At 40.7% G+C, this 25,874-nt stretch overlaps 1 protein-coding gene across 1 annotated transcript in view; it reads right to left on the reverse strand.

The window, feature by feature from the left end:
* Window positions 1-25,416, reverse strand: part of LTBP1 (latent transforming growth factor beta binding protein 1) — a 181,793-nt gene extending 156,377 nt beyond the window's left edge. Inside the window, exons 1-3 of the mRNA XM_062490245.1 lie at window positions 24,956-25,416; window positions 24,489-24,559; window positions 10,496-10,784 (exon numbers count right to left, since the gene is read on the reverse strand). Of these exons, the coding sequence (XP_062346229.1) occupies window positions 10,496-10,784; window positions 24,489-24,559; window positions 24,956-25,416 (821 nt within the window). The remainder of the gene's footprint in view (window positions 1-10,495; window positions 10,785-24,488; window positions 24,560-24,955) is intronic.
* Window positions 25,417-25,874: the final 458 nt, after the last annotated feature.

The raw sequence follows: 25,874 nt of genomic DNA on the forward strand, positions 1-25,874 counted from the left end.
CACAAGTGTTCACATTCCAAAGGTCTCATAAATAAGTCATTAGGGCAGACTGGACTTGTTCCACCAAAACACCTAACACTTTGCTCAAGGCAGTTTGCCATAATGATCTGCCCGCTTCTCACACCATTGTGAGCTAACAAGACCTATCAAATGATTAGCCCATTTTGTAACAGTCACAGGGTTTTTTGCCTTTCACACCACACTTAAGCCCACAGTCTTTAGATCCAGGTCTACTACAACCCAATTAACAGCAAGTACTCAGTCCAACAGAGGTAACTACAAATTATCTGTCAGTTGGATGGATTAGCACTGAAATGTGCACTAGCAGAGTTCAAAAAGGACACCAAGACAAGACTGACATTATTATCATCAAAAAAATCATCTCCACGTTCTCTGCCAACACAAATGATCCCAGTCCTGAGGGAGACCAGCCATTTGAACTAAACAGTGACTTCAGCTCTTGCAGCCCGATGACTACATTTCCCTAGAATGATGAATGGAGGTGTTCCTGAGGGCTGACTCAGTGTCTGGCAGCACAGAGAGATGAGTAACTACCTTTGAACCAGTTTTTGTTCTAGCACACATAGATCATAGCACTGCCAAAGACTACAGAAGTGAGACTTAACCACAATATCAGGATCTCAAAACACTGGTCTCAATTTACCAACAGCTGATGCCAAAGATGCTCTTAGTCCAGTGCTCCTGCAGCAATGAAATTAACCATGCCCTCAACTGACAGCTCAGGTCTGCATTACCAGTCCCAAAACAGTTCTGATCTTCATTAGGAATTGTGTGAGGACAGAAAGCTTCAGCAGTGAAAATGTAAACTCACATGGAGCTTCTGTGTATGTAAGGAGATCCCCTTATGCAGAATGCCCTGCCATAAGAAAAGGTTAATTACTGTTTTAGAATTTCTAGAATGACATAACTGAATGAATATGTTGATGTTTGGGATCAAGGATATCCAAGACAGCTGATCTTCCTCAGAGCAATTATTATAAAATGCATGTAGGGTGGAGTGGCTGACAAAGAGAGGCATGTAAACTTTTTAATCCCGAACAAACATTACCAAAGCTTCAATAGCAAAGCAAGAAGAACTCTAACTCACTCATTATGAGGAAATTCATATAATTAACATGGCTAATGAGTAAAAAAATGTTCTGGAGAACAGCTGAGAATGCCTAAGTTGGAAACCAGCGGAGATGAACTGCACAGGAGCAGGGGTTCTACATTCCTGGTATCCTTGGTAAAGATATAGAGCTGATAACTAATTCATCAGCTGCCAGGTCATTTGCTCTAGGCAATAAGTCTGAGCAGAGAAAGGTTATTAACAGCCACCCCCAGCAGAAAGTTCCTAAAGACAAGCACTCTAGCATTGCCCTTGCTACACAACCTTAGTTTTGGCTGGACAAATTTGCTGCTGCTGTTTTATTGCTGCTGTTTTATTGCCTCCATGCTGAAGAGGACAACATGTCCCCTTATATGTCCCCACACATCAGCAGGGCAGGCTGAGTTTGTGAGGACAGCTACAGCAATTCAAGGGGGAATGGAAGGGAGGATGTGAGCACGCAGACAGGAACAGGACATGACACATCGTAAGCAAGACAAATAAATATTCTGCTATTTTTTCTTTAGCTTTATTAGTTGTAGGGACAGAACACAGGAAAACATTGTATCAAAAGAGGGTGTTGTTCCCCCTTGCCCCTAGCTGTATTGTGGTACACAACAGAAGTTGACCAGGAAGACCCCAAATAATTTCAGAATGACTGTGACTTCACCTCATTTATATAATGTCTATTAGTAATCTGCCCACACAAGTCATGAGACAATACAACAGAGCTCACATTTCTTGATTTGCATCCATCGTTTGAAAAGAGGCTTTCCTTCAGTATTCAACAGCAAGACAATTACCCACAATGAACAAAAGAGATTGTTAAAGAAATATGCTGCCAATAAATGACATCATCCAGTGAATTTAAACCACTCCTCTAAGAATTCTGGCATTCTGTAACACAAAAACAAACCCTAATAGAAGGAAAAGCAAAGCTTGCCACCTACTGCCCAATGACATAATAGTATGTACTAATGCTGTCTATCTCCTTTTAACAGAATCTCTTTTCCTGACACAGAACATATAGAACTGCATCTTCAGTTGTTTCTTTAATGAAACAAAAAATACAAAACCAACACATGGAATATCCAAAAGCCGTTTCTTTCTATGAAACCACTTATAAAATCCCTGACAATCCTGAATCATCACTTCTCACAGCATCCAAGCTGACAAAAAATTTGTTTTTATATCCTCCAGGCTTTAATGAAGTCTGTCCCCCAGCTACATGGTACATTTTAAAGACCGTGTTTTAAACTTTAAAAAGAAAAAATACAATAGATAAAGCCTATCAGAAAAGATTTTTTTTTCCTGTACACATCTGGAAGTAATATTTTCTAAGCTATAGACTACATTAGTAAAAATAACAGAGCTGTAGCAAACACTGGCTTATTGCAGATACTTTATTTGCTCTAAAAACTTTGTGTCTCAGCATCAGAAATTATGTTTTGTTATCTTTTAAAGTACAGAGAAATTCTCTTCAGTAACTACAATGCTTTGTTGAGCTTTTATTTCAAAGGTATTTATTTTCCTAACATATCACACATAAAAATTATTTTCTGAACAAGAATAGGTCCTTTTGCTTAGTGTAGAAAGCTGCTTAACTCAAAGTCAAGTAGTCATAATTCAGTTGCCTACAAAACTTTTGAGTACACCAGCAGACTTATCTTCAGAAACAACACTGTGCTGCACACTGCAATTAGCCACCAATCCACATTCTGATCCTCTAACGCTGCTCTCTAAGGCCATGGGAAAATCTGGTAAAGATGGAAACAAACAAGGATTTGCTAAAGCGTCTCTCTAACAGACTGCTGGCTGGTTACAAAGTCTTCAGTGTATTTGAACAATGACATCAGGACAAGAGCCCACTTTCTCCATCTGCCTAGTGCTCTTCACCTGTTACACTCACACAAAAAGAAATACCAATCTCAACAGATACTGATGAACAGTAAACCCTAAAGTTCAGCGCAAGATGACATGAGTAATAAACCTCCTTAGATGTGGTTAGATGAGAAACTGATTACACTTCGTATAAAACAGTAATTTTGGATTCCTGGGAAAAACTGATTAAAGTACAGGGGTACATGTCATAGGTAAACTTGATGGAGCCCAGGCAAAGTGGAAACTGCCCAGTGAAGTACTTGGACTCTAGCACTGAAGAAAATAAGTTCACTGGAGATGAAACATGTGCCTCTCAGGGTTCCTAAATCACGAGCAGAACAGGCTATTCATAACAATTAAATCAATGAGGCATTTGTAATTAATCAGACAGACCCAACCCTGAAGACACATCTGCCTTTGTCTAAGGCCACTCCACATCATCTGAATGAAGACTGTTAAATCTATCTAGTTATCTGCTACACCAGCAAAATGCTAAAACTAAGTAAAACCCCTGAAGAGGGCTCCATTGTGCCTTTGTTATCTATTTAATAAGGTTATTAACAACAGAGTCTCAGTAGTGACTGGAAGTTAAGACAATATCAAAAGTTATATTGATACACAAGGCTTATAAATCAGGCGCAGCTAATATTATTTTGAAGGGCTTTAGACCAAATATTGAGCAAGACTTCTGACGCAAAGACCAAAGGTATCTACAAACATTTCCATGTTCAACACACCTGAAACAGAAAATGTCCCTGGTTGAGTGAACATTTGATTGTTACACCACTAAACCAAAACCCATGGACTTTTCTAAAGACAGAACATTGCTATATCAATTTTTATCCCTGAAATCAGTAATAAAGCCTATTCTCACTTTGCTTTTCTTCCTTTGCAAGTTAAAGGTATTTTTTATTTTGGTGTGTTTTAACAGGAGATAGTTTTCTAAATCAAGCTACTGAGCTCTACTCACAGCTCTAAAGAAGGGAATGAAAAATCTCATGAAAACCATTCCCATTTGTGGCAAGGAAAATGGCTATTTTCAGTGCTATTATTTCAGCTGCATCCCATAATCATTACTGTTGCACAGTAGTTTGCTTAGAGTAACCTGAATAGTAACTTCTATCTGTTTGGCTAAACAGTCACTCTTAAGTATAAAATTGTTGCATAGTTGTTTCAGAATCAAAAACACTTGCTCACAGAGAAACTTTCTTAATAGCAAAGGTTCTGAATGCCACAATGTTGTAGATGACACAATAGCAATATACCAAACTTCAACTATACAAATACATCTTCGTGAAACTCAAAACACACTGTCATGCTTTCCAAGAAAAGCTGCACTCCTTCAGCCCCACCAAGACCCCAGAAACAGGCACTTCTCACACTTTCCCAACATATCCTGAAATAATTGTTTGATGATGAATAGTAAAAGTTCCAATAGTCCCAAAAAAAAAAAAAAAGGCAGCAAAACAAACCAAAGGCCAAACCCCAGCCTGAAAGCAACATTAAGAACTCCTCATTAAAGCCCTCCCTACACATTCAAACAATGTGCAAACACTGAATGGTCAGGCACATGTGTTTTAAAACCAAAAAAAGAGAAGAATTAAAAACACTATGGCATGAAATGGTAGTTTACTGTCTGCTTTTCAGCTAAGCTGACAGCACCAGTACAGTTTAGAGTCAATTTTCTTCCCTAAAAAGTAGTGCCTTGAAGGCAAGACAATGATTTCCACACACATGGAACATGCCTAAATCACTGTCTCTTTTTGCTGTATTTACACACAGGAGCATAAGCATATTCCAGTAGTATTCAAAAACAACAAAAAACCCACAAACTTAATGGCAAGTTAATTAGAAGTTAACTTGACCTCACTGAGTGCGTTCAAGCTGCTGGGATTGTGAGAGAGAAGTGTACATTGACATTCTCAAAAGGAACATGCCTTACAGGATAATACGGATAACTGATCCGCAGAAACTCTTTTCAAGTCTATGAGGAAGAGCATTAACAGCCTGATGGTTGATAGGGTACACTGTGTTTCCTTGCAGCAAGTCTTTCATTGAAAACACTATGTAAAAGGCATCTCAAAATCCACCCCAAAGAGATCACAATGGAAAATTTATTTTCCTGATTGTTCCTGGAGCCACCTTGCAGTAGCAATCCTGAGACAAGCACACGAGTTCATCACATGTTAGAAGTCATGAAGGGATGCAGTCTGCAATATAACCTGGAGACAGAATGCCAGATGTGTCATCTCTCACACAAAGCAGTGAACTGAAGAACTGCTGGAAAAATCTCACCTCTGACCATTAGAGTTAAAATTTTAAGTCTGTGAACAGTAACACACGGTGCTAATACAAGCTCAAACAGGGCTCTATGAAGGCAGGAGAAGCCCATGACTTACAGACCAAAGCTCTGAAGCACCAGGTAGCAATCCATGGTTGCATGTCTGTGCAAGAGTGTAGATTTGGCACCAAAATGGCTGGAAAACAGCTCTACATAAAGTGGGGATCCTAGTGGATGAGCTGAACGCACGTCAGCAGCATATCCTCACATGAAAAATGGGCATATCCTCACAAACATACACTGGGCAGCAGGATAATCATACAGGTCATGGGAGTGATTACTGCATCCATCAGGCACTCGTGAGACTGCATCTCAAATACTGTGACCAGTTTTGGACTCCCCAAATCAAGACAACAGCACAATGGAGCAAGGCCAGCAGAGGGCCACCAAGACCACCAGAGACTGGACACACAACATATGAGGAGGAAGAGTTCTCAGCGCTAATAAAAATAAAAATAAAAAATTTTTAAAAAATAGCTCAAGGGGATGATACTGCAGTCTACAACTGCCCTTTGAGAATATGTAGAGGAGGCTGAGCCAGACTTCTTAGAGAAATACAGCAAAAAGACACAGCGTAGAAAAAGTGTGCAACATTAGAAACTTCAACTATAAAAATACAAAAATACTTTTTCTTTCCTGAGCACAGCCAAACTGCAACAGAAGCCCACAGATAATGGACATCTCCAACCTTACAATCTTTAAAGTATTTGAAGCTCAACCACACAAAGCCCAGAACAACCTCTTACAAGTGCCCCTGCTATAAGCAAAGGGTTGGACCCAACTGCTCTATACTTCCAACCTGTTTTATCCCTGCTAAATAAAACTTCTTTATATGGTTTTCTTAAACTTAAAAAAAAAAAAAAACAGAAAAAAAAACCACCACACAAAAAAGTCAAGGTACTTTTGGACAGAAGTTCAATATTATCAAGAGCGTCCATAAAGTCTTTTCAAACTGACCTCACACTTAAGTTCAAGTGCAAGTGCAGGGCTCTTGTAAGTAAAGAGTTTCACTTGCTCTGTACATCTTGAGGACAAAACTATCATCAAAAAGCATGTTCTGCAGAAATATTTACTTTCACACTAGCTTCAAAAGGCCTGTCTATAATCTTTTTCAGACTATCACCTGATACATCATCATATTAACCAATCTTAGAATCAGAAGTTCTAAAAAAATAAATCACAGGCAAAGGTACAAAAAACTAGCATGCAAGACAGGAAATAGCCAAAAAACCCAGTCCCTTATACTTTACAGTGATCCTCAGTGTACAGGAGTTCGCACAATAGAAAATCAATAATCTCTAGAGATTTTAAATATATATGTAAACATTTAACTTACAATTATATATTATACCAGGTATGTATTGCATTTCCTGTTATGTCTGTCCTATGCTGTTGATTTCTGTAGGATCACAACAGTATGCCCAGTTCTTCTTTCAAGCATGTTTTTTTTCAATCTAAATTCACACTGATTTGCCATCAACTAGTTAAAATTGGGGAAAAAAAAGTTTAAAACAGGAAAAAATACTACATCTTTGAACAGAAGTTAAAAAAACAGCTTTAAGGCATCAGTTGATAGGCTTACTAACATTAGCAGTCAATACATCTGCCCATCACAGCATGGGACTAGACCCAGGGACTCAGGAACACAGGTTTGGAAGGGACCTCAGCAGATTCCTGGGCACATAAGGCACACCAGTGAGTCCAAATCTGTCACCTGGAGTCTGTGCATTCACCGATCCTTTGATGAGCTTTGCTTTGTCCAACATTAAAGCAGATTTTTCTATTTCACCATCTACTGCCTCCAAAGGAGGCTGAAGGAGCAATGCTGTGACACTGCAGTGTATTCTTGATCTCCAGCTGGTCAATGCCATACTTTTTCTGGTGATCATTTCCAAAACCGTACTAGAAAGATCCCTTTAAAAAACAAAAATGTTCTGCTCACGCAGATAGGAAATGCACAAAATCAAGCTATTGGAGCCATCCTGTTGCCAGCAACTGAGAACAAGAGACGTGAAAGGAACACCCAGAGCTACTGGAAAGCTATCACAGGAATTCAGGCCCACAAAGCATGCCTGTTACTGAGATCAGAATTCCCTACAGGTTCCAATAAGAAGCAGATTTTTGTTTCTGAAACACCACTTGTTTTCAATTACAGCCATCTATACCTTCTGCTAACATTTTTCTGAGATGAGACCTTGTACCTGACAGCATATCCATCTTCGGAGCACAGCTATGACAGACTTGCTGAACCCAGGATATTCCAGGAAATTAATCTCTCTCTATCTTTCCTTCTGTTTAGCAGCTTATTCTTAAATATATATATATCTGGAAAGAAATAAACTAATTCCCTGCTTTCCTAAAAGAAAGCATGCATGAATACATCTTGATGACCAAAGTTGGAAAAGTTGCATCCCTATATAAAGCAAAAAAATTGACAGAGGATGGCAGAACGGAAGCTCTGTAGAGGCAAGTCTCCTCTAGGAGCTAATTTAGGTGTTCCAGGTTGGGCTCTGCTCTGGCTGTCACCAGTCCAGTCCTTGACTACACACCAGTGTCCAGATCAGCACACCATCACACTGACTGTGGATGACTCCACCTTCCAGGAGTGGGAAAAGGAAAAGCCATTCCAAACGTATCTGGGCAGCCTTACACAACATACAAGATTACAATATATTCAAAAAGGAATTGAAGCGGGAACTAGCCTGTCTACCCCTCTCCATGTTAGAAACATGACCTCAGAGAGATTCTTTCAGCCCTGTAAAATTGTCGTAACAGTGTGTTAGGACTAATAGCCTAACAGGATTATCACTGGCACTCATTTCAACAGCTATAGCTAAACATCTGCCTTCTGCTGCACTCGATACACCAGCTTTGGTTTGTGCAACAGCCCTTTTCCTCTCCAGCTCTGGAGAGCTTTGGCCAAGGTTGTAGGCTGGCATTCTCATGACTTCAGAGACTCAATTTTTCATTTTCCCATGCCAATGTTAAGATGGCTGAAATAGATTTATCTTTATGTGATCTCAAAAAGTAACAGTTCTACCTGGAAAAATCTCTCTAGAATTAGAAGAAAATCCTAGGCTGAGAAGGGTCACATGGACAACAAAGCCCACTGCATAAGGAAGCATGCAGAGGCACTTTGGATAGCAGATAACAGATGACTGGTTTTGTCAGTCTGAAGTTGCTTCCTCTACATGTGTGATAATGTCACATCCAAACAGATAAAGAGATTTTGCTGAAGCATGAAAAGCTGTAGGTATCCTCTAGAAATACTTGGAGCATCATAGCCCAACAACTACCATAGTAGCACAGAAAAATATCAGTTTATCATCTTCTCTTGTTTTTTTTTTTTTTTTAACAAGAGGAACCCTTTATTCCTGGACATTATTCCAGGAATCATGGAAAGTAAGCCTTCTCTAGAGACTGCCACAAGTGTTCTGAGTACACTTTTAGCATGTTTAAAAGATGACAACTCTTTTTTTTTCAGACTAGATTTTATTCCCCCCCCCCCCCCCCCCCCATTTTATATAAAGTATATTTTACTTCCCAATTTGGGTAACAGGCCTTTATTGCAACAGAAAGAAAAATTCTTTGAGAATGCTTGTATGTAAAGGGAGGGAGAAAAAAAAGTACACTCTACAGGAATCAGTACTAATAAGACTGGAATTGTCTGGCCTTTTTGTACTGATTTGTTGGCTGCTCTTTATGGGTCCAAGCAGAGACATCAGATGATGAGTCCAGCTGGTCTGGAGAGGAAACAGGAAAAAGGTCTGATGATTTTACTGGAAATTTCCCCTTCATTTTAGTCACTTCAATAACTCTTGCTTCACTAGTAGGAATGAAACTAGAATCAGAGTACTAGGAAATACTAAAATTGGGTAGCAATTTCTCTGTCTTTCCAGACTGTGGATTTATTTTTTCCTAAAGCCCTCAGCGCTCTACCTTCTATCTTTCTCAAAGAACATACTGGCTTAGGGCTTAGAACTCCAAGGGAATTCAGATAAATTTCTCTTCTCATTACACAAGACATGTAGGAACCTAGTTTAGCTTCTGGATCCACAGTAAGTACAAAGAATTAGAAGGGTTTAGGAAAGGAAAAAATCCTGATAAAGGGGTTATGAGACAATAACATTGGGAATGTCCAACAATCTGTCTTCTCAGATGTAGCTTTGGAAAGGTAGTGGCACTTTGCTGTCAGGAGCCTATGATGACTCAGGTGCAGAACTCTACAATCACACACACCACCTTTCATATTCATTTTTACAGTTTCAAACACAGGAAAACACAATTTATTTCCTAGTCCTGATTATCTTGCTTTGGAGACTAGAAGCAAGACAGGACTACACCTTCCTTAAAAGCAAAAGCAGCCTCTCCAAAAACAATACCTGTAACAGGACAGAAACACTTTTTGTCACTGACTTCACCTGAAAGAGGAAGGACAGCAGTAGCTGAAAACTGTTCACATTCTACTTGATTGCCACCCTCCTGGGCACCTCCCTCCCCCCATATCAAATGGGGTCTTGAAACAAACTAAGGTCGCACACATCAACGAAAACAACAGCACCATTACAGAAATTTCAGACTCAAGTTACATATTTAAAGCTCAGAGAAATAATATCAAAGACTGGCTAAGTCACCAGGCAGAGAAAAAATTCTCTAACAAGATGGGTGTTTCCTTGCTGCTTATGGGAGTCAGATATAATCCCAAACCTCAAACACAAGCAAGCACAAGTATTCATTGTAGCACAGCCACACACACTTCCATGAAAAAACATAATGCAAATACAGGAAACTAGAACAGAATCACCAAATCTTACTCTCCTCAGTTACACAAGGTGTCAGAATTCCATGTCAGACTTTGTTCTAGGATAAACTGAAAAAGCCTCCAGTGTAAATTAAGAACAATTCCTCAAAAATTAGTACAGCAGTATCATTCTAAGGAAAACAGAAGTTGACTGATATCTTGAGTTATTCTGTTCAGGTAAGGAAATCTGGCTCATAAGTAATAGAAGTCTAAACATCCACTGCAATCTTACAGTTGAAACAAGAAGCTGTTTTAAAAAAAACTGTGACAGTTTCCAAGTAGGATTTTTTGAAAACACTTGCAAGGAACAACATTTTATAAATCTGACATTCTGGACTTCTTTGAAAGCAAAGAAAACACTTACTGTGGTTGTATTTGCTGAGTTAACCCAACAGGAGGTTTCTGCTTGATGGTGAATGCCATCTGAGCCATAGGGCCAACCTTGGGTGGGACCTGCACCTTCTGAGAGAAGGTCTGCTGGGCAGCCTGCTGGGGGATGGGCCACGGGGGAACAACAGGGCTCCGGCCTCCAGTGGAAGATGTGTCTTGCACGACTGTATCCTCACAGGAATTACCTTTTGTTCCTGGTTTACACACACAAAGCTGAGGTCGCAGGCACATCCCTCCATTTTGGCACGGCGGTGCACAGTTTGCTAAGAAAAGACATTTTAAAGAGTACCTGTGAAACAAAGCATGAAGGAGAATGCAAACCCTCCCCACAATAAAAAAAAGGCATTAACTGTTAATGTTAACTGGAGTAGGAGAGAGCAACACTGCTAAGCTCCACAAAAGATAATAATTCAAGTTGGTATAACTTCTACTGATTTCTTGCAGACGTGCAACAACATTTGAACAACTTCAAAAAATAAAATTCTGGATCTGAAAAATAGGAATGCACTACTTAAACTGAGAAATCTAGCATTATTTCAAATCTTCCTCCTTTCTGCTCAGCATCCCTTCTTCTCATACTTTAAAAAGCCAAACTGCATCTGATGAAACAATATTTCACAGATACAGAATTTTACTACTGATCCAGGCTGGGATTCATTTTACTACAATTTTAAAATCAGATGCTGCATAGGTATCTAGAATAAATCCCTACAGCCACATATAGATCACCAAAATGGTGCAGAGAAGCGTGAAGCAATTCAACCCTTCCCCCTCTAAAATCCAAATGACATTCCCTGCAGTATCCTTGTCCTAACAACACAAGAGATGTGAACTGCTGCTACACAAAGACACTGCTACACCTAGGAAGAAACAAGGTGCTGCTTGTGATTATCCCAGACCAGCTTCTATAGATTCTTTGTACCATCAGTGAAAAAGCATCAGATTCTTTAAAATACAATTTGCCTTTAGAGAGGATTAATTACACTGCTTTGCGTTGTTCTACTTAGTGATTACAGAGGGAGTATGAATAAGCAGCCTAGACCCAAAGCCCATCTTGTAGACCTAGTTAATGCAGTATCAATTCCACTCTGAATGAACAAGAAACTTGGAGGAGCAGTAAATCCCATCAAAAAAATGGAGGGAGGAAAAAAAGCAAAAGCAATTGCTGATTATATATACGCACATAATACTACAAAGGCATGTCTAACTTGAGGATTTATTTTGGACACTAAAATTTGCATCACAAAGATGGCAAGACTAATTCTCTTATCTAAAGGAGAAAAGTTAACATTAAAAGATAGCAAAGAAAATAATTTCTTCATTAGTCACATTAAAGATGGTGTACAATGAAGCATATATAAGAAAAAAACATGGCTGAACTACTTCATTCCTACAAAGTAATTTATAAAACCTAGATTTTGCTAGAAACAGTGGAAATTCATTCATATGTACATGACTGAAATAAAGTATTTATTGGAAAATAAATTCATGAGCCTAAAATTCTAATTAAATTTCACTGAGTTTGGAGAGACTCTTAAGACCAGAAGAGTGACCCCAGCACTTGAGTCATCTGTATGAAACATGCAAAGACTACAGGAAAGAATTTGGGCCCAGTTCAGAGTGCTTTAGAAAAACAACTCAAAAAAATTCTTTAAAAAACCTAAGATTTTCAAAACTCCCATTTTTACATTAAGAAAGCATTTATATATTTCTGGAGATTGATAGACACATGCCTATATTAACCTCTAAGTTTCTCAAGAAAATATTTTTAAAAACAATGACTCAACACAGAAGTAAGCTAACAGGACCACACCGAAAGCGGTATGAAAAAAACATATCCACTCTGCTAGGACACTGATCAGGGCATTTCTACCCTCCAAAGTAAAATAACAATGTATACACAAAATATACACAAAAGACAACCCTGAAAGAACTGCAACTTTTTCCTGTAGTTAAGAACCAAAGTTGTGCTTCAGAAGCCTCCAAAAACTTGAATTCCTACTTATTAAAGTGAAGGCTGCAGTGAATTTAAAACCATAAAGCTAAAAACAGAACCTGTTTTGAAATTACCTCATCTTTTTTGCCCACATAGACTTGAACACTCTTACTTCATTGACAGCAATGTTAACCCTGAAACATGTTACATGTACATAAAGCAAATGCTCTGCAGGACAAACTGCATTACTCTAACTGGCCTTTAACAAAAGAAGCACCAGGAGATACAGCAACAGTGTTATAAAAGACCAGTGACAACAGGTTGAAAACCCCATCCATTAGATCTTCACAGCAATAAACTTTTCGACTGAAGTCCTTCATTAATGCTGCATAATAGAAGATCAGAAAACTGGATAAAAGATCACGTTTTTAGGAAAGAATTAAAATGAACATTTTAATTGACATAACACAGCAGTTTAGCTTCTAAAATGTCCGAGACAGCTGTAGTGTGCCAAATGAATGACCTAATTATTTTGTTTGAAGACAACAATAATGGCCCATAAAACTGGAAACACCAGTATTTTCCATAAAGCTAAGCTTCCAAAAACTCAAGTGTGGAAGTATTAAGTTCAAAACTGAAAAGCAGGCCAATATACTGCTGCTATAGGCAATTGGCTTCGTCCTATTCAATTCAAGGAGGTCATGGCTGGAAACTCAAAACGGAGCTTGGCAAAGATGCAAATAATGAGACTAATCTTAGTGGGTTAGATTAAAGACCCACTTAGTCCAGTGCTCCCCTCTATTACTAAGGTGAATGCTTAAGGACAGGGTGAAACACAATAAAAGTTTATACTGCTACAGCTTTTAAGAATTAGAGGCTCAGCAACTTCCTGAGCAAGAGTCCTGGTTTTGTGTTTAATATGTCTCAACAGATTTTTCTGTCAGAGGTTGACTGATCTCTTTGAGCCACTTTGCTGTGACATCCAAAACTTGATGCACCCCGGAAGTTGGCCACATTGAAAGGCCAGGCATACACAATATAACCAATCTTCCCTAACTTTCCAGAAGCAGGGTTTGTGGTGGGGTTGACCTTGGCTGGATGCCAGGTGCCCACTAAGCTGCTCAATCAGTCCCCAGCTTGATAGGGGAAAGAAAGTAAGATCAAAAACAACTCACAGGTTGACATAAGGAAGTTCACTGAAGCAAAAGCAAAAGTTTGTGCGCACACAAGTAAGGAGGGGGAAAGAAACAACACAAAAACAGGTTTAAGTTTTGCTTTCCATCAGCAAGTGATGTTCAGCCACTTCCCAGGAAGCAGAGCTTCAGCAGGCGTAGGGGCTGCACCAGAACACAAGCTTTGTAAATAACAAATGCCCTCTGTTTCTTCACCTTTCCTCAGCTTTTCTATCTGAGCTGATGTCACATGGTATGGAATATCCCTTTGGTCATTTTAGGTCAGCTATCCCAGTTGTGTCCCCTCCCAGGATCTTGCCCACCCCCATCCTATTCATGGGGGATGGGAATGTTGAGAGACATTGCTGGTGCTGCGCCAGTGCGGCTCAGCAGTAGCCAAAACCCTGGAGCACTAGCCAAAACTAACACCTTTCTAGGTACCAATGCAAAGCACAGCTCCAGCTCAGCCAGACCCAATACAGTGGAAGGGGAGAGAATAAGAATTCTTTTGGGTTGGTTTGCGTTTTAAGACCATGCAATCTGTGTCCACTAAAAATAAAGTCATAGTGACACATTTGCTTTGGAAGTACCTAAGCCACAAAAAGCCCAAAACTGTATCCAAAAATACTCATCTTTTTTATACATCTTTCCCTAACCAGCTACCGCTCACCACTCTCTCAGACAGACTACTACAGGGTTTGACAAATGCATATCAAGCCTCATATGGTTGTATTCGTGACATTCATTCAGAAAATAGAGGGTAAAACAACATTACCATTAGGTTTAAACACACCCCTTCCAAAACATCTTATGTTGGTTTGGAACTGATATATACATACACACTTTTCAGTCCATATGCTCATGTCATCACAGTTAAAGTGTATATAAATATTTGCAGAAGCAAGACCTAAAATAAAATGTTTATAATAGTTTCAAACCACAAATATTTTAAAACTACTACATATACAGAATGCAATTTGTTTTAATGCATTCTAAATTAAGCATAATTTATTATCTGGAATCATGAAATATAAAACATTGTCATGTATGGAAGGAATTTAGATAAAAGATTCTCTTTTGTCCCTTCAAATGAATCAAAATACAAATATAACTGACTCCACTTGTCCTAAAAATTTTTGTATTAAAGTAATATTAAACTAACGCTAATTCTTGGATTGAGGTCATTACAGTCTCATTCTTATGCTAATCACTTTAACTTCCTCAAAGGTAACAACACATTTACAAGTTTATTTCCCTATGGAGAATAGAAATCCAAAAAAATTTATTTTTCAGTAATAAACTCACAACAGACAAATTTAAATAACCCAAAAGTTTCCTACACCCAACTTTCTAGCCTTTTAGCCACAGCTCCACCTTTATTTCCTTTAACAAGCAACTGCTGTTGGTTTGTACTTAAATGTCCACAAATATTTTTCAATGTCACTCCTGAATTTCTATTACTGCAACACAATTACATTACACCAGTGTTGTGAGTCTTATCCTATTTCTAATGCACCCATTCACCATATTTCTTTTTCCACATGAAATTTACGTTTTTTTTATCTCCTCATGAGCACACATAATAGTCCAGCACCAGTTTAAACAGAATGCACAGACTTCCAACAAATGCCATCACAGTGCACATTAGCACAGGACATGTCAGCTTCTGCCATAGGAGTGTGTAAATCCTGTCAGGCACAATACATGCCAGAGGGCAAATAATAGAAAACACAGCAATTGGAAAGAGGGTTTTAAGTATAGAGCTGTTTCAGATTGCAGCACAAAATGGTTGAGAAATGATGCATGCATCAAGTGCACAGAAAGGGGGGGAAACCAGCATTATGACATGAATAAATCTGTGCTGAGGGCAGAGATTCCAAATTTATTTACATGCAACATAGGAATACTGTTAAAGGCATAACAAATACTGCCTTATTTCATGAATGCAGGGTTTTTATTCCTCAAGCACACAAGGAAACCAAACCAAAGCTCATCTTGGTTGAGTGCACATCCTAAACAAAAAGCTGTGATACAAAGGCACCTTTAACTCCTGCTGGGTTGAAAGACAGAGTGATGATCCCCAACAGATTCCAGAAGAAAAGCAGTGAAGCGCTTTCCTTGGAAGGCAACAAGCTGTGGGTTCTGAAAGGAAAGAGGCATATTCCAGTTTCCCTCAGAAAAATCTGAATATGGTGCTGACATCCTGAAGAAGAGCAATGTTTTTTAGGATTTCCTGTTCTCAGAACTACTGCTTAGCTCACCACTTAATTTTTTGCTTTTACTCTGAATACCCTTTTAAGTGTTAAGTCATTGTCAGGACTGAGGATGCAACTGAACTCTAGAAACCCAAAAGCTCACTGAAGCTAATGCTTTTCTAGGGACCTAGTTCTCTATCTGAGTATATCACACCAAAGAGGTTTCAAAAATTGGAATGTTTACCAGAAATACATCTAGCAATTCTAAATATTCATTGAGAATGGAGGAGAGAGGAATTTCCATTCTAAAACAAAAAAAAAACCCCAAAACAAAACAACAAAAAAACAAAAACCAACCAAACAAAAAAAAAACCAAAACCCCCCTTCCCTAAAAAAAAGGTTGAAATTGCTTATATATAATCCAAATAAATTACATTAACTGCAGAAAACCTGTGTGACTTCTACACTACTAATGGAGGTAATATCACAACCATCCATGTCTTTCTACACAAGAACTTGTTTTTATCGTAACTATAAGGTCTTAAGGAATTCTTTCCCTAAATACACTTCAAATGAAAGCATGTGTTGGAATCCTTTGCTGTCCACTTCAAATCATCAGATTCATTCCCACACTGGCATGTAAACATGACCTCCAGGAAGGGAAGGACACAAAAAACAATGGTTTTAGCACATATATTTCTTTTAAAACAAACACATAAGAAACCAGTTTCTCCCTTAACCTAATGCCAACATAATGTACTTTATTATTAATATATTATATTTATATATATATATATATATATATATCCATAGTGTAATCTCTAAATGCCAAGACTTACCAGAATTGAATAGCAACTGTACTCAAATACTTTAAAAGCTTAACTTCAGCCAAAGGATGCATTATTCTATCAGCAACTGTTTGACAATGGCATTTTCATTCATGTTGTGTTTACTGGAGTTTATATAATATAAATAGTTAAGACTGTACAATCTGAGGGACATTTTAAAGTATTTATTTATAGGAGATCATAACTATGCATATTCTGACAATACAAACATTTCACATGCCACAAAGCCCTTTATCATTTCAGAACCCACAAATAAAAATAAAAATTGTTCACTGCAGAATGGACTAAGCCAAGGAAACCAGCAGATTCACAGGTTACACACTGCTTTTGCTGCTCGAGTGGTTAAGACCCAGTATGCAATCCTTTGAATTCTCTTAGCATTTCTCAGTACAGTGCTTACTCATTTTGTTACAAAATACTTCATAATAGTTTGTTCAGTTTCCTGCATATTTAAGACAAGCTCAGTAAAAAGGCAACCGGAAATATTTAACTGGATGCAGGGATTCAGACAACTGAAGTGTTACAAAAAAGAGAGACTAAAGAAAAAAAACTATTAATCACAACAGAGTAAGTAAAACAGTAAGTACGATAAAGTTTTTCCTAAATTCAGCCAACTCTCAATAAGAGTTCACAATTCAGTTGAGCTTCTCTGAAATTCCAGGACCAAACTGCCATCTAGAGATAATAAAAACCTAATCTCAATTATAAAAAAAGAAAATCTTGCCATAGGACACAAAACAATTTCCCATATGCAGGGATTACTATCTACACTTCACAAAAAAAAGAACATGCCCAAGCACACCTATTTTTAGCTCTGTATTTCAATGAACATCTTGCCTTACTAACATGCAAAATGCTTGCTCCCCCTCTGTGTGCAAGTCATAAATGTGAAGAGATGCTAAAGATTTGCTTTCTTTCTATAGTCAATGCATAGAATCTATTTTCTAGGAATAAATTAGGCTACACAAGTACTGCTGCTTTTAAAGGCAGAACAAAAAACCAACCAAAGAAAGAAACCTCAAACCCAACCCAACATCAGTCTAGCAATCAACATATCAGTTACAGAACATGGACTGACTTGAGGATCTGAACCATCAATAATCTGTCAACACCCAGTATTCCAAAGTTTGAATAAGGAGACAGTCTAGGGAGGTGTGTGCCCCTCTCCATCTACTGTCCACAAATCCTATAGCTCCCAGGCAATCCAAGATTGCGTTAAGGCAGGATCAGTTGGCACTAGCAGCCCTTCATGGTAAAGGCTTCACTCTTTTCAAGGCCTCACAGAGAGCAGAACCCCATCCCCCACTACAGCTCTGCTTTTCCCAAGGTTGGGAGGTTCCCTGACCCCATACACAAAGCCATTTTGCAGGACAGGAAGGAAAGGGGAGCGTGCCCCCTTCCAGCTCTTTCCTTCTCCATGCTCAGGAAGAGTGGCTGTAAGAAGAGAGGTGTAGGATTAGTACTGTGAGTATCAAAGTATTATTTCTCCATCAGTACAACATTTTGTTCCTACACACATGCAGAACCAGGCAGTGCACAGCTGATGGATGAACCACAGCTTTCCCTGGCACCTACAGAGCTTTCTACTCCACTTCCAAGATAGACAATGAAAACGAAAAGCCAACAAACTGAAAGGGAGAGGGAAAAAAACTCAAAACACCTCAAGTTTTCTGTGTTCCTTCTGATTCTCTAGTAAGAAGGGAAATGTCTGGGACTTTTTATCCACTGTAGATTTACCACAACTTTACTTGAGGGCTTGCTTCTTTTGTTAACACTAACTGCTGCAATGAGCTGAACAAGTTCACTATCAATCTGTCATCTGCTCCAGCGTGAGAGCACAGCATCTTGACAAGTTTCTTTTAAGGTTCTCTTTTTTGTTGCTGTTCTGTCTTAATTCTATACACACTTGTAGTATTTGCATGAAACAGACTGTACAATTATAAGCTTGTTTCCAGTAAAGTCCCCAGTGTCTCACAAAGAGAAGGCTGGGCATGTTTCACTTCAGACTAATTGTGGACTTAAGTTTCCTCACCAAAATGAGGGAATGGCACATGGCAGGGTCATGTGTAGAGCAGGCAGCAGCTAACAGCTCCCCCATCTTCTCACAGCTCTTTTACAGCCTGGTCTCACAGGAGGGAGGTTGGCTGCCCACCATGGCCAGACACTGTGCTCAAAGTCTGCAGCACTGCTGATTCAGGTCAGTCTCTCCTGAAGCTGCCGTACCAACTGCACTTAGAGGTTTGATTTGTGTTGTGGGACCATCTTTAGGCGCGCATTCCATTTCTTTCAAGATGCAAAGAAAAAAGTATGTCTAAATAATAAAAAGCTAAACTCAAAACATGAGCACTCCAAGAATGCACCTAATGAATTTCAGCCTCATATTGGTGTTCATTCCACAAGACCAGACTACACCTTGCCCAAAATAAAACACTAAGCCCTGAAACACACATGCCCAGGGCCTCAGGTTATCAAAACCAAAGTGTTTTGTCTACAGATCAGCTCCATGCTGCTTGCTAATGTAGACAAAGATTACAATATTTTGGACCCTGTCACTCTACCCCCTTCCAAGGGCAGTAAGGGAACAAATAAAGCTGAGTAGAATTACCATCAAGGCCTAACAAGATCTTTCCCACTACAAAAGCCCATTTCCTGTACATGAAATTCAAAAATTTTATTTACATATTACATTAGCAAGCACAGCAAAGGCAAAGCCAAGCTTCTCAAGCTTTCAGTTCTTCAGTTCTGAATTTTAAAAAAAATAATTTAATTTTTCGGTTCTGAATTTAAAAACCACATCAAAGGACAGATCAAAAAGGGCTAATGTATAGGTCAGTCATGTGGGGTCAAAGTAGCTTGTCTCTTTAAAACTCAGACATTAAATTTTGATTTAGACATAATTTGAAGGAGACTGATGCTGCTTTTACTGAGATAATGCTCTTAGAATGAGATGAAACAACATTTGGGGACATTATGTTATAGTTAGGCTTTGTATACAAAATGTAAATAAACAGAACTTGGTAAAACTCGAAGCCACAAAACTGATTAAGCACAAGCCTTAGGAACCAATTGTGAACAGAAAACCTCCAAAAGCACAGCTGCAAACATTTGAAGTACTTGGTTCTGATGATGAATAGTAAGTACAGCTCTCCTGGACATCACTTTCTAAGAGCTGAACTGAAGACAGAAAAAGAGTAGATTCTGAGCAACCCATACTAAAATATTTAGTGATACAGTTTTACATCTAGACTGGAGGACTCATGTATGTTTCTAAGGTCTGGATCCTAAACCCTATTCAAGAACAAGACCTAAGCATGCAACCTTTCCCTCACCTTCCCCAAGAAATTCAGAAGCACAAACTGGAAGCAGCTTAGGGCACACTCCATCCACATGGTCTGGAACCACAGGTCACACTGTCAGGTGCCCATGTCCTGAAGGAGACACAAAGCTGTAGCATGCTCACTCAGCCACAGCAAGAAGTACAGCTCTGGAAATTTAGGGAAGAGGTGGCTCAGACTCAGCAGTACACAAGCAGAGGCCAAGCAGATTCAGAAATGGAACAAAGGGGACCCTTCCTCAGGGCAAGTATTCACACAACTTTCTAGTCTCCTGCCCCTACAGCAGCAATATCTACTGTTGTGCATTTTCTTATTCTGAAAAATAAATAATTAAACCTCTGTAACATCCTTATTTGACATTGAGTCAGGGAGTTTTTTAAAAGAGAATTAGCAAGACACACTTTTAATACAAAGAAAAATCCAACAGACTGCTTTCCTATTTTCTGATGACCTTCCCAAGGTGCCCAAGCACACGACAGAAAGCTCATGATCAAACTCATAGAATTCAATCCAATTCCAACACCAAAGTACTAGCCCTATGCATAGAATACATGCATGCATGCACACAACACCTTCAGCTAAGAAAAACTTAGAACCCTTTTAATCTTAATTGACAATGATTGCATACCTAGGCTCTACATAGACAGCAATTTTTCTCCCTATAGGAAATTTGCTCTAAATATGCTCCTGCACTTCCACTTCCTCACATCTTTACCCCATGAGCTTTTCTTATACCTCTGCAGTAAGGAACTCACACCATTAAAAACTGCTAGCTCTCTCCTCATTTTTTTAACCATCCAGTTTACATTGATAACACTCACAAACAAATGCTATTACTAATCCAGACAAAATACACTATACATTTTAAAAAGGGTTTACTACTGTAACAAGGTGGTTCTTCTCATTTATCCTTTTCAGATACCAGATTCTCCACACAATAGGTCATTTTCTCTTACATTCCCAACATGAAAACTAGCTCCTTGTACCATTAAGCAAATAAAATGAGAACAAACAGAAGAGCATATTTTGCAGAAGTAGTTTTCACTGACAGAAATTTAGTAATAATTAACAAAGTAGGAGACAACAGACTTCAACAGGATAAACATGCAGTTGGTTGGTGGGAACTCCTCATTTCCAGCACAGGCCTTCCTGACAATTGTTATAACTTGTCCAAGACCACATCTAACCTATGGTTTAATTTCCATAAATGAAATAATAAAAACACCACACTCTAAGCTTTACTTGCCTTACAGACATGTTACAGAGCTAATTAATGTTTCTAAAAAACTCTGCTATGCAACAAGTACTAACAAAACATGGTGTCTCCAGCCTTGGTGGTATCTTATTACTGTACCTGCACAGATTATAACCTATGATAACTATGACTGGAAGACAATCCTTGTCCTAAACCCTTTCACGTGCTTCTAACTTTCCAAGATGTTTACTGTTGTGGTTTAATTTTTCCCACCTTTGTCTTTACCCAAAGGTGGATGTTCTGAAAGCTTCAAAAAGGTTGGTTTTTATTGTTAGGCAATCATATGCCCAGCATAAAGGAATTCTGAATACTTTTAACACTAATTGTTATCATGCCATCTTTTTAATTAGAATCATGCAGCTCTTCATAATTTAAGTTACTTTAAGTTTGAAAAAACCTCTTAAAACTTGACAACGTGGAACTGAATTATGAGGGACAGAGTGGGGAAAACCCTACATGCCTAAATTTAATATGATAGGCACTCTCATACAGTTTACACAAAGAAAGAAACTCACCTTCTGAGGACTGTCAGGCTTCCAAGAGAACATGAACAAATGTAAAGACAACAGGCAGTTCAGCTTCAGACTAAAATTTAAATTAAAGGACTTGCAAAGTTCCCTTGCCTCCTCTGTATAGATGCTGCCCTCTGACCTGCACAGAAACATTTCAAACATCCCCTGATGCTGCTACAGAAGGAAAACTGATGTGGCTGCCACCAGCCTGGACAGAAGTCACCCAAGGGAATGGCAGCCACAGCCTCACACGTGAGAAAGCAGGGCTAGCAAACACCACCAAGGGAAAGGGAAGGGAGCCTGGCTGCAAAAACAGACCTCTGCCCCTTCACCCCCTCTTTCTGAGGGTTCCAGGCAGGTTTATTCACACAGGTGCAGCAGAGCAAAAACACATGCTGCTTGTTCTAGCCTGGGATTACACCTGAGCTAATAAACCTCACTGATCAGAGCTGGCTCTCAGCACTCTGGTTCTGGAAGCACGATGCAGACAAATGGAAGTTGGCTCTGGAAAAAGCCAGTATGGGTCTGGGGTTTATTAACTCAGGCTTTGCACCATGCAAAAGAGTAAAACCTGGCCCTAGAGACTAAATAGCTTATTAAAGTGATACTGAGCCTGAACTAATAAACCCTGACAGAATCAAACTGACTTTGCATCAAGTCAGCTCAGGTGTGCCAGCACCTGTGGCACAGTTAATCCACTGCTGCAATAAGCCATTCAAAACCAACAGAGCCTCCTGTCTGAATTTTAAAATACTCACTTAACTTTACAGGAAACAAAGGGGTTAACTGTAGTTCAGTTACAGATTCTCTTTTCTTCTGAAAGGAACATCAGGAACTTCCAGAAAAGGTGGTATCTGGCTTTTATGACTGTGAAGCTAATCTTCCTTAGCTGAATCAAGTCAACGCTATCTCATGGTTTGCCTAAGTTACAAAACAGACAATTTCAGTACATTCAGTGCTTCCCTTGGCCTGCCAAGAGAGGGGTGAAACTGAGAAAATCCAAGCCAAATGTATTATACCACTGCTAAGAGGAGTAGCATCAGAGCAGGGAACAAAAATATTTTGTGGTAAAGAGAGCCTAATATCAGGGGCACAAACTGAGAAAATGCCCCCACCTTTCCTTCTCCTAACTCTGTCTCTGCTAGTCCATTCCTCCAATAACTGTATGAGCTAACCAAGTAATTAATGGATTTAAATTATATTCTACACAACTATCCCATAAAAACTCAGTTGTCTGACTTAGTCCTTACTGAAGACTCTAAACATGAGAGTGAAGAAAAAAGAAAATATGAATGATAAGCAGAGGAATGAAAAAGACAAAACATAAAGGGGAAAAAAAAAGAAAATTACTTAACTTACAAACAAAAAAGTTGCCTGGAAATGAAAGTTACTACAAGATAGAGAAAAGGCATTTAAAAACAAAACAAAAACAATGCTTCGGTTTTGTTCAAAGTAGTGAAAATAAAATTGGTTGACAACAGCACAATTAAAATATATTTTTCACTTAATGTCCTAAAATTACTAAGAGGTTTTTTTTTTCATTTTGATTAGTCTTTAAGATAAGGTAGGTGTTAATTAAGCTCTGCAGTTAGCCTCAAAACACCACTGTAAACTGAAGGAAAACATTCTAGGACTTGTAAGGTGTTAAACAAAATGTGACTAACCTAACACAGCAGCATGCATTTGAAAATGTTAATGTAGAAGAATATCTTAAATACATATCTAAATTAGTAGGGAAATTGTGAAGTTTTGTCTTTACTGTCATATAGTCTTTGCTTCTTAGCAACAGGTCCATGTAGGTCAAAGGTACTTGACCTTAGTCAGGAAAAGTGATTGCTTCCTATTGTGAAGGATCCCACACAGGGACAAAAGCCACTGGGGAAAAAAATAAAACCTCAAAGTATTGTTTACTCCAACTCTCTCAGAGACAGTAATCTGTCCTGCTGAACTACAGCAATATTCCCAGATCTACCCAATCTCACTGATACTTACAGGAGTTTCCTGAAGACATATGCCATTCCAGTCTTTCCTGACCTCATGACATCAATCCAGTTTAGCCGTTTGCAGTCATTCTGAATCTTGCCTAAAGTAGCAGAACTTTTTTCTGCTTTCCCATTAGAAAGAACAACCAGAGCATTATAGGATCGACTCAATCAGTGTTATTTTAGGCACATATTTTATGTTTCTAGTTATCACAGCAAAGGTACTTCACTCCACAGGATCTCCACCAGACTCACTTTCACGTTATTCAGTACTTCAAAAATTCCATGTGGTAAGCCCAGGATCAATCACATGGGTGAAGGGACAGTGTGAGTAGATGGCGATTCCTTGCTCCCCACCTGTGCTCCTCTGGTAGATTCTTCACCCTGTTAAGCCCCCCATTCTAAAATCTCCTAAAAAAACAAGAACTGATGGGGAGGGCATGGTCACACATACAAAGCCTCCACAAAGTTCTCTCCAAAAATGTCACTCTCTGTGCCAAGAATAAATGTGAGAAACACCCACTCATCCCTTAGCAAAGGTGAAGGTTAGGAAAGAGGGACTTAAAGAATGAAAGAGTATTCCCTCTGTCCTGTGGGTTCTGTAGCTCAGCCAGCATCTCTTCGCCCACAGACGATCCCAGCATCCATCACCTCCGCCAGGTGCCAGGGCGGTCCCCTGGGGTCCCACTACATCTCTACCACACGCCCCTCCCCGGCCGCACGGGTACTCACGTTTGATGCACCGCTGGGAGCCCGTGGCCTTGCTCCAGCCGTGGCAGCACTGCCCCCCGCACACATTGACCCTGCGGGAACAGCAAACAAGGACCAGTGTCCGGCGGGGCTCCCCCGCTCCCCATCCCGAGCCGGGCGGCGGGGCGGGCGCTGGGCCGGGGAGACAAAAGGCGCGAAAAATTAAACCTCCCGGTTAAACTCGACGCCTCATGCACGGGGCCCGCCGCGAACTGCCGGGATGGGGGGGAGCCGATCCCGCTCCCAGCTTCGCGTGCCGCGGATGCTCGGCGCCCACGGCGGGCGTGCCGGGCACCGGGGCCGGGCAGGTAACGCCGCGGTGCCCTCGGGACAGTCCCCCGCCCTCTGCCCCCTCCCGAGGGGGCGACAGCGACCGCGACAGAGACGCTGGCGGCGGCCGGGGGTGCGGTGGCGGAGCGGGGGCCGTGCGGGACGGGAGGGCGCCTTACCCCGGCGGCGGCGGCAGCTGGTGCTTCTGGCGGAGGGGCAGGGCGGCGCTGCTGTTGCCGTGGGGGCCCGGCGGCGCCTTGTGCCGCGGGCTGAAGCGGGCCGGCTTGGCGAAGGAGGAGGCGTGAGCGGCGGGGCTGGGGTGGCCCTGGGCGGCGGGGCCCAAGCGGAGCTGGACGGCGGCGCTGCCCGGCTTGCTCATCCGCCGGGTCCGCTCCAGGGGGCCGGGACCGCCGCCGCCGTAGCGCGCGTTCAGCTGCACATTGAACGTGCGCTGCTGCTGCTGCTCCCCCCCGAGGAGGGTCGGGCGCTGCTGCCGGCTGCCAGAGGAGCCCCCCCGGCCGGGCTGCAGGACGTACGTGATCCTCCTTAGCCTGCCCTTCTCGGAGGCTGCGAGCCCTCGTGACAAAAGTGCACAGGCAGCGAGGAGGAGGAGGAGGAAGCCCCGTCTGATCCGACCCATTTCCACAGAGGGAGCCCCTGCAGCCGGCGAACTTCGCGGAGCCCTGGTGCAAGGGTTTCCTCTCCGCCAAAGGACGCGCGTGTGTGCGACCTGCCCCCGGGGCGCGGATCCCTCCTCCGCTCGCTGCCCCCCCACCTGCTCAGGGCGGGGGCAGAAGGTAAAAAAACCTCAGGATCCTCCCGCCCGCCCCCCAGACTGTTCGGAAAGTTCAGCAAACGCTTCGCCCCGTGGAGCAGGAAAACATCGTTGGAAGAAAGGAAGCGGAGGGTGCGAGCCGAGCTGCGAGCCGGAGCGGGAAGGGAGGAGGAGCAGGGGAAGGGTGTTTGCTGGAGGGGGGTGGTCGCAATGGAGAGCAGATGTCTCGGTTGCCGGAGCTGCCAGGGGTCTGCGTGCGTTTGCAGAAACGGCCCCTGAACCGGTGCGGGCTGCTCCGAAGCCCCTCTTTAAAAGAGTTTCTC

The sequence above is a fragment of the Cinclus cinclus genome, chromosome 3 (assembly GCF_963662255.1).
Source record: "Cinclus cinclus chromosome 3, bCinCin1.1, whole genome shotgun sequence".
NCBI classification, from domain to species: Eukaryota; Metazoa; Chordata; class Aves; order Passeriformes; family Cinclidae; genus Cinclus; species Cinclus cinclus.